This window comes from Clavelina lepadiformis, chromosome 1, assembly GCF_947623445.1.
Source record: "Clavelina lepadiformis chromosome 1, kaClaLepa1.1, whole genome shotgun sequence".
Taxonomy (NCBI): Eukaryota; Metazoa; Chordata; class Ascidiacea; order Aplousobranchia; family Clavelinidae; genus Clavelina; species Clavelina lepadiformis.
In genome coordinates this window covers 19,405,218-19,415,118 of record NC_135240.1, presented here as the reverse complement: position 1 = coordinate 19,415,118, position 9,901 = coordinate 19,405,218, and the positions used below count along the sequence as shown (strand labels likewise).

General features: G+C 34.2%; 1 protein-coding gene across 2 annotated transcripts; it reads left to right on the top strand.

Moving 5' to 3' along the window:
• Positions 1 to 340: 340 nt before the first annotated feature.
• On the top strand, positions 341 to 9,875 carry LOC143463117 (inhibitor of nuclear factor kappa-B kinase subunit alpha-like). Of its 2 annotated transcripts, none has more exons than XM_076961505.1 (16): positions 341 to 612; positions 1,009 to 1,143; positions 2,352 to 2,464; positions 2,769 to 2,907; positions 3,058 to 3,244; positions 3,345 to 3,511; positions 4,152 to 4,340; positions 4,520 to 4,624; positions 5,257 to 5,347; positions 5,427 to 5,534; positions 6,749 to 6,935; positions 7,094 to 7,194; positions 7,286 to 7,382; positions 7,543 to 7,678; positions 7,862 to 7,968; positions 8,897 to 9,875. In XM_076961505.1, exons 1-16 carry the CDS (start codon positions 433 to 435, stop codon positions 9,174 to 9,176), a joined length of 2,322 nt encoding a protein of 773 aa, XP_076817620.1. In that variant the 5' UTR covers positions 341 to 432; the 3' UTR covers positions 9,177 to 9,875. The 2 variants fall into 2 exon arrangements, with proteins under 2 accessions (XP_076817620.1, XP_076817612.1); XM_076961497.1 differs by having other exon boundaries at positions 5,191 to 5,347.
• Positions 9,876 to 9,901: the final 26 nt, after the last annotated feature.

Below are 9,901 nucleotides of genomic sequence, written 5' to 3'. Positions count from 1 at the left end.
TATATTTCATAGGCAAGCATTACCTATTGCAGCATACATTATGATATATCTTGAAAGCTAGTAATTAACATGCACTTGAAATAGAGAAATAAGCTATAGTCTGCAGAAACATGTTTGTCTAAATTATCTATTTTGAACAAGGGAAATTCTTGTTTATCTTTGACAGAATTCATCAAGGCAAAAAATACACCCCAAAATCTGCAGTGTAATTTTTTAGGTGAATGGGGACAGGAAGTCTTGTAAAAATATTGGGCACAGCATATTATTCTGTGTGCACATTTTTTGTATAATGCAAATGATTGAGCAATACTCAAAGTTGTACTGGCGTTTTTGTAGATGAATGTGCTTTGTATGGCATTATAGTCTTCAAGTATTAGTATTATTAATTGATAATAATTGTAAAGTGAACAAGTCAATCGGGTTTTTGTTGACATGGCTAAACCAATGGCCAAACCAATGGCATATGGATCTTGGGAAAATTTGAAAATACTGGGAAGTGGCGGATTTGGGCAAGTGTCTTTGTGGCAAAATGTGAAGAGTAAGGAAAAAATTGCTGTAAAAATGTGCAAGCAACAGTTGCAAGAAAGAAGCTTGAAAAGGTGGCAAACAGAGGTAAAGTTATATTGCATACTAAGACAAACCTGGTACTTGAATTTTTTGGCTTTACGTTGTAATTATATTTGCCCTTTTAGTTATTCGATGGTGTTTTAGGGCATATATTAAAAGGAAATGATATTTCTATCGTAAGCGTTTCTAAATGTTCCTCTGTTGAATTGACTCAAGTGATTATTTATCATTTCGTATATTTGTGTAACGTTTATTAAAGTTTAATGTGTTTGGGTTGGTTTTGGTCAGAGTGTGCCCTGCTAAAAATGTCTCATGGGCCTCAGATTGAGAAGTTCTACTGTAATTCTATATGCTTATTATGGGCATTACTGTTCATATTGTGTAATAGGTATCTGCAGGCTCTTATTGACACCATATTTCATTTTTATTGAAATATTATAGGTTGAAATAATGAAGAAGTTGGATCATCCTGGTATTGTAAAATATCATGATGTGCCCACGGAAATCCAAGATAATTATGTTAGAAATTATGTAGCTTTGGGTATGGAGTACTGCGAAAAGGGTGACCTAAGAAAGGTGAGTTGTGAATGTTTACACAGTGAAATCTGACATCTATCAATAAATATCCCTATGTTACCTATATACATCAGAAGGGAAACTAACGTAACATGTATACTAACTTGAAACATTTTGATCCTCAAAATAAGTATACAAAAAAAAACTTGCTGGATCGCAAAACTTGTTCTTTACTTTACCGGATATTTTATATTTCCGGATTATTTTGGCTGAATAATATGCGCAAAAAATGGGCAAAGAAAGCATTTGGGAAATTCAATTAATCCTCAAAGGGAGGAGTTGAAACACCTGAAACAATTAGGCTAGATCTGCCACTGCTTGGTAGCTAATTTTTGTTCATAAATTTGGAGTTTAAATTAGGTTGTTATGCACAATGTTGCATTACTTAAGCAGTTGCAAGTATTGGAAATATGCCAATCTTGAAACAGACAAGAGTGCAGTAGACTCTCTTTCTTATGACCACCTTTGACCAGACCATTTTGGTCATAATATTCAAATGTTTACAATAACCGAAACTGCTACAATACTCAACCACACCAGGATTGATGAAATTTAGGCACATCATGCCAAAAAAGCATGCAATTTATCATTTACTTCATTAACATTAAAGTCAGTGAATTGAGGAAGGATGTGGCACAAGTTTCATTGTCACTTTGCAAAATTGAAAGAAAAATTTAAAAGTGATGGTCATAATATCTTAAAACTGGACAGTGGTCGTAGTAAATGAAGACTTTTATATGGCAACATTCGGGACTGTACCAAAATGCTCCTATAAAGCGGGTGGTCATATTAAATGGACTGTACTGTATTAGAATTATGCCAAAGGAGTGTAGAGTGTCTTATAACTAAAGTCCTAATTGCTAATGTGTACTGCGCTTCATTCTGCTTTGTGACCTATTAAATTTCACGTTTATGCAAGTTACGTGGCACAACAACAATAAACTTACTGCATGTGCCAGGGGAAGCGTTTACATATAACCAGAAAAAATAAAAATTGAACTTGGGTCTATTAAAATTTGGTTTGCAATGATTTCTTATTTTTTATAAATGTACATCCTTGTTTCAATTAACCTGACTATTTTATTTTTTAATTTTTTTGGATACTATGCAGGATTAATGATATTGTTTCCATATTGATTTTTTAAGTTAGTTTGGTTCACAGATACATCAGTTTAAAATCTTAAAGAACCCTGTATTTTTATACCAAGATGTTAAGTGAGCCAGAAAATTGTTGTGGACTTTCTGAATTTCAAGTGAGATGCTTGCTGAATGATATTGGGTCTGCCATTAGTTTTCTTCATAAAAAACATATCATACACAGGTAACAACCTTAAAAGTTATAATTATTTTGTTAATTTTCAGGCAAAATAGATTTTCACAATTTATATTAAGTTTGTCTTGACGTTGCTTTGTTTGCTTTTGAGACTCAGTTCTTCAGGTTAATAATGTTTTAATTTATTTACTAATATTATACCATTATTGTTATATCATAATATCTAGCTCAGATTTTTCAAAGTTGTCTCTTGCTGTGGTGCCTTTTGGCAGCTTTGCATGATTGCCACTGGTTGTATGTTGATTGTTTGTTTAAATTTATTTTAAAAGACAGTATATTATACTGTTGTCAGGGATTTAAAACCAGAAAACATTGTAATGAAACACTTGGATGGAGGCAGACTTCAATACAAAATAATTGATCTTGGTTACGCAAAAGATCTTAACCAGTATAGCTGTGGTACCAGCTTTGTGGGGACACTTCATTATCTGGTATGTTGATTTTGAAATCATACAAAGTTTTTGATCAATGTGCTTGATGTATTTTAAACTGGAATTTCATTGGAACTTCTAATGAATTGTGAAATTTGTTTTGGTATGATTTTTTTCTTTTTGTTACCAGCATGAATTTTTCAATTCTAGGCTCCTGAATTCTTTTCCCCAAATTTGAGGTACAATGAAACTGTGGACTTCTGGAGCTTTGGCCTTGTTGCATTTGAATGTATCACTGGTAGAAGACCATTCTACCCTCACATTGATGCAGTACAGGCTTTGCCATCACTTAAAGCTCATAAGGGTGATGAGCATATATGCACCATTCAAATCAGTGGTAATAATTATTTTGTGTTTAAAATCATATTACATAGTAAATTTGTAAATGCTGAATGGAATAAAAACGGCTATATATGTTTTATTTTTCTAAAATTTAGAAAGCGACTTCAGATATTTGTCGGAAATTCCACGGCCACATGCTCTAAATGCCAATTTGGCTGCGAGATTGGAAGGCTGGTTACAAATCATGCTTAGAATGGAGCCAACCATAAGAGGTATGGGAGAAAGCTGGTACACACAATTACAGGAAATTCTTCAGGAGAAAGTAAGTCTTTTTAGAAAAATTGATATTAGGATTAACTTCCTGATTAAAAAGCATTTAACTTATTATGTAGATGAAACTGCAAAGCATCACAAGTTTAACCAATAAAATTATTCTACTAATTCATATTAATAAGACAGCTTCAAAATAATGGAAACTAACTATCCCTGTTTTTTTTGTCTTTGATGTTTTTATTATTGTTGAGTCAAGTTAGAAGAATATTTAATAGAGTTGAAAGCTGTATTGTTCAAAAAGTTTCAGTCTAATGACAGTTATAATTGAAACAGTCAAACCTCTGTAATAATCAAGCTTATGTTCCACTATTGCATATAGCATATCTGTGAAATGCAATAGATCAGTGTATTCTTTTTAGTACACTTTATCACTGTTATTGGATACACTTAACTTGTCGTGGTTGTTTGGATTGTTTCCCCCTTGCTATTAGTTTCAGCCAATTAATACACTGTTGGGCGTTAGGTAACATATTTGTTAATCAGATTTGGTTTAACTAACATGCAAAGAAACATTCTTTCCGTTTTATGTTGCCGAATTTTACTGATCTTTGTCTGATGTTTTTGTAAAAACCAATGCTTTTTATACATAAAGTCATTGTAGTTACCAACCAAACATTTGTGTTATGTAGCACATTCAAGTTTTTAACACTCAGTGCAATGAGATGATTTCAATTCCTGCTACAGCCTCTATGAAGATGCCTGGCTTAACGGAAATCATTCGGAAACGGACCAACACACTTGAAAGTTTGCTTTTGTTTAAGAATGGTGTTGCACCTAATCCTACTGTCAAAGCTGTTGATCAATGTTGGAAGGAACCGGTTCGTGCTACAATAAAATGCGTTTTTTTATTTAGTCCATAAAGTGGTATATATACGTATTGAATAATCTGAGATTTGGCAAAGATCAGTTATTAACTTATTATAATATCTCTAGATGATTAGTGGTTGTTATGGTAACTTTTCAACTGCTCACTACAATTTGTTTGTGTTTTTCACAGTCCCCTGATGGATGGACTATTTATGTGTATCCCCTTCATCAGATGTATGACGCTCCCCAAATTTCTCTACCTTCAGATGTAGTTAGATTAAATTCTGAGCCCAGGGTACGTACCATTAACTTTGCAGTAAAAAACTACATTTTTTGGTTTTAAAATCCAACTACATTGCATGAAAATTGTATGCTCTATAATCCACAGTATGCTCCATTAAAGAAATATATCCCGTGTAATCTTTATCATGCTGTGCCTCATTTTAGAATATGTATTAAGAAAAGTGACCAATTGCAAAGTACGTACCGCAATGTTCCTGTTTTTGTTTTTGATAGGCTTAATTGAGATTTCCAAAAGTAGTAGTTGACTTCTCTGGTTACCATAAGCAACAAAGCTTATCAATTTTTTTAGAATACCTGCTAAATGTGTTATAACTATTCAAGATACACAATACCCTGCACATAGTAACTAACCGTAAGCAAAATATGGTATCTCTGTTATTCACAAGATATGATTTTCTGAAAAAAATACCATGTACTTTTGTAAGGTTTATGATCGAATGAAAATGGTTAGATAGTCATATCGTGGTAGTTGGTAGGTAAAGACTTATAAGGGCACAAATGATATTAGACATTGTTTGCTTCATTTCTTTGAAACGTGGTGCTTCTTGCTATGAACAGATAAAATTTAACCAACGAGAAGCACGAAATATCTTAAATGCTTCAACCAACTTCATTTGCAACCAGGGCAAAGTGTGTTCCTCATCTATCTGCTCACTTCAGGCGTTAGTCATTAGCATACAGAAGCGGTGTACCTACTGCAATTCAGAAGTTGGAGGTAAGCCTTTTCAAAACATTTTTACATCTTTCTTTGATATCTGTTTTTATGTTTCTCCAAATTTATATTTTGTTTAAAGAATTGATGAAAAGTCAGTTCTTCTTTATGGGCTATCTACAACCGAATCAGTTGTCACTGCATGGTGACATTGAACAGTATTCCAAGCTCGAAGAAGAAGGCCTTACAGGTAGTGCCCTGTCTTCCATAGTACTAGTAGTATAGGCCTATATCTAATTTTGGCGAAAACATAGCCATAGACAGTTTTTTAAGGTTAGGCTTTTGCACCTATGAGAAGTTTTAAGAAGCCATGACTTTTAAAGACTAACTGATAATTTTCTGCTGTATACATACTTGCAATTTAATATTTGAGAGACCATCGGAGAACATTAAAGTGAAGGCCAAGCCCAAAAACAAGTTGATCTTATATTGAAAAACACTACTCACTGAGCATTCTGGTAAAATATTTTTGAAAAATTCGTTGTGATTAGGTAGTGATCAGCAAAGAAAAATCGCAAAAAGATATCAGTTTTTGGCCTTCATTGTGACACAGCAGTAGGCTCTTGTATGTCATACATTAGTCCAGTTACTTGACAACATGCTACTGCTGTTGCTTTCTTTGCGCGGTAGTCAGCTGAAGTCAGATATTTAGGTCATAGGAGTTTAGCCTATGTCCAATTAGGCATCATGTGAAGAAATTAGCAACATGAAGTATTGTAATTGAATAAATTACAATTGTTTTAAACATAAAAATACAGTAGCCCAGTCATTTGCATCTGTAAAGTTACAGTATCCTTTGGAAAGCATAGGCTTCTCATCAAACCGGTGCTGTACTGGTTGTCGTGGTTGGGCTAGGCCTATAGGCTGTCAACCAATCAAGTTATTGGCAGTTAGAGCAATCTATACAGCTGCAACAGATACATCCGTGATATACAGTAGGTATTGCTAAATTTACAAATTTGCGAATGTTGTCTCTGAATACTTATGACATCACAAGAGCCTTCATCTATGTCAAAATTAAGGCCAATTTTGCGATTTTATTTTGCTTACAATTATCTATCCAAGAACTTTTTTCAAAGATATTTTACCAGAATATTGAGTGAGTAGTGTTCTTTCAATTAAAATCAACTTTTATTTGGACTTGCCCCTCACTTTAAGAGACCTTTTCAGTCCCCAAAAACTGCCTAGAAATGCAGGTCAATGGTCGTAGAACATGAACATCCACTTTAAATCTGACATATCTGATTTTCATCCGAAATATAGCAAAATATACAAATCACTCACAAGTAAAAACTGGGATGTCCAATATGATATTATAATCAGTTGTATCCAACTTGTGTAGAAATAACCAATGTTTTTACATTTATTTTGTGAGAGATTGAATTTGTTCATTGATGTTTGTAGATGATGATTTTGATAAAGTTATGAATGAGTGGTATCTTCAACGTCAAGAGCTTAAAGAATGGAGATCTGTGGCTGAACATGCTGGTGAACTACACAATTCTGTCTCTGCTGACCTGTCCCAAGCTAATGGTTTACTCAAAAGAGCAAATGATTTTGCTGAAAAAACTAAACTAAAATTGAATGACAAGTATGCGACTGGCAGACATTTTTCCCTGTTATTTTATGACTTTTTGTTAATAAAACCAAAATTACTTCCAATAGAGTTCACTCTCATAGTTTAAGAGTTTGTCATGTGTTTCTTGTTGTTGTCTGCAATGCAAAAGTTAAACATTTATTTGTTGGAAGGGTGAAGGTCTCTCATCAAATGCACAACAGCATTAAATTGAAAATTCGAAATGCAAGTCAACATCATTCAGAAATAAACCAACAAGCCAATCTTGTCACCGGTAATGTGAATACTATATGGTTGTGTTGTGAGACGTGATGATTCTATATCATACTATTGAGTATATTGACTTATGCTTGGTAATTTTTAAGAATTGCAAGAAACTATGAAAGACTATGCGCGAAAGTTTGTTTGTCCATTAAAAGAATTCTTTGTTGATACTTTAAAAACCATTGGAGAGCAAACAAGGTGAAAATTCGTTATTTTTGTTTTGAGTTGGCAGTAGATGCAATATAAAGTTCAAAATCAATACCTTTGTGTGTTTATTCAAGTGAGCGGTTACTTCATGTTTATTATCAATGTTGAGTATTTATATGCCCTGCTAACGACCTAACACACTTTGTTTAAGGAATCTTTTGGAATGTCATCAAAAGCTTCAAGATAGAGTACCTGAGGTTTTGCAGATGAAACAAAACATTCATGATTGTTGTACGAAGATGCGAGACTATCAACAAACCAGACAGCAACAACTTTGGGAGATCGTTGTACGTTACTCAAAATTTGTTGTTCTGGTAGAAATTTATTATTTCCATGTATTGTATCATTTATTGCCTGTCTTAAATTATTCGTTCAATTCATATATATCATCATTTATTATATGCATACAATCCGTGTACAAATACAAAATATATTATATGAATGATAAATGTATTAACATTTTTTCATAGTACATTGCCAACGCAGTAAAGGCCGATTTATGCCGCCAAATGTCAGGCTTACTTGCACCTCAACACAGAGCCAATGTTGCAACAGAAATGGATCAAAACCATGCTCAGTACGTTATTTTTATGTTATTGAATAAGCATGAGAGGAATGAATTTTGTGTTAGATAACTTCTAGTGCCGCCCACTAAAGAGCAAGATTACACTGTAAATTATTCCTTAGAAATTTTACCTAGGTGCTGCTGTATTCGTAGGAATTCAGCTAAAGATCTCCCGTTTCTGGATATAAAAAATTTTGCACCACGTTCTTGGCGATATATGCATTTTTAATTGCTGTTAATTCAATTCAACCCGCGGACGATTCAACTCTGGACAACTTAACCAACTTACGATTAAACCTAGGCAATTCAACCTACAAGCATTGGTTCAAGTTATTTCATGACATCTTAATAAATTAACATGTCTTGCAATAGCTTGCTAAAGTCAAGACTAGAATTTTGGATTAAAAAATCAAATTTCATCAATTTTCAAGCACATGTTAACCTAACTTATGCGTGAAAGCTGAAAGTTTCAACGCGCCATTCGCTAAGATAATTCCCTGACTGAAAAACAACACTGGTCATACTGACCTCTGATTGGTCGAAATTACACTTTTATATTGTTACTCAAAAGTCCAAACTTTTCATGTGTCCTTAATCAAGCTTGCTCCTGGTGAACATTTCCAAATTCGGATAATTTGATATAAAAAATGTTTGTATCGATCGGAACTTGCATAAAGGCTAGCTCGGTAACCGGGGTTCAACCGAAGAAAAATCATTGCCTGGTTTAAGTCGTGTTACTACTTTCCTCTGTCCGAGGATAACAAATATGATACGGTTGATACTATTCCTGCATACTGGATGCCTGACGTGCAGAGTACAGGATAAGAAACAAAGGCAGGAAATTATCTGGCCTTTTATGTTTTAGTATACTAAGGTGACATGGTCTTTTTAGTCACAGCATGGTCGTTACGTTTAGCAAACTCATTCATATTTCATGTAGGTTTAGTCAACTTGTTGAAGAAATTGTAAATGATAATCCAATAAGTGACATCAACATGCTGGAATGGGGCTATCTAGATGGTCTGGACTCGCAGTCTGGCATCAGCCAACGTGTTGCTGCTCCCATAGTGGCCAAGGATAGTGCTTCTCAGGCCACATCCGAAGCAAATCAAAATTTTAGCAATAACGTACCTCAGCAGAGTCTTGAAGTTTCTCCTGAAGGAAGTGTCGATCAACCGCCTACCTCTGGGCCACGACTTAACCCGAAAAATGTTACTTGATTATTTGCTTTAATCGCGTTTTAGCCCCGGACCCCCAGGCACCAGTTGCACTGATTGGTTTTATATATTTCTGTTAGTTACATACTTCCAAGATTCCGTTTGTCGTATACAACTGATCAACACCGGTTTGCTTTGCACTCGTTTTTTTTAATGATCATTACGATTGCCAAATGTCAAACGAAAAGTTGTGCTGTATCATTTTTGCTGATATTTGTATTAAGTATGGGAAAAGGATTAAACAACTGGGAAAAAGATAATACTACCTAATTTTTACTTTTAAGTTAAAATGGTATATTTTCGAACGCAGTTCGTGTAGGTTTCCTTCATTGTTCCAACTTTTAACCCTCTAGTCTAGACAATGGCCGCAGAAAATGTCGGTGTTGTGACAACACGTTATCGCTTCTACTGTTACTTTTGTGTTAAACTCCACATCTTTATATGTTAGTGTGGGCTGCTTGATTCCATCTATTTCTATGTTTGTGCAGAGCATGCAATGTTCTTTGTGTACAGTGACTTAGTTACATTTGTGATAGAAGTTCCACCTTGGAAATGTTTTTGCTTTTTTTATTTTGCGTAATTTTAGCGACAGTGAAATCATCTGCACAATGTTGTTCAATATTACGTTACTCCGTTAGATAACGACATTGTTAATCATTAAAATACAGCAGTTGGTGGCCTTAAAGCCTCCCATGCAGGTCATAGGTTCGCTTATTACTATTTGTCTC

What these genes read in the sequence shown, in the direction of transcription:
- LOC143463117 (XM_076961497.1), top strand. Translation starts at nt 433, where the DNA reads ATGGCTAAACCAATGGCCAAACCAATGGCATATGGATCTTGGGAAAAT. An exon ending in AAAAGGGTGACCTAAGAAAG is followed by an intron (nt 1,144 to 2,351) that starts GTGAGTTGTGAA and finishes TTTTATACCAAG; the next exon opens with ATGTTAAGTGAGCCAGAAAA. An exon ending in ATGCACCATTCAAATCAGTG is followed by an intron (nt 3,245 to 3,344) that starts GTAATAATTATT and finishes TCTAAAATTTAG; the next exon opens with AAAGCGACTTCAGATATTTG.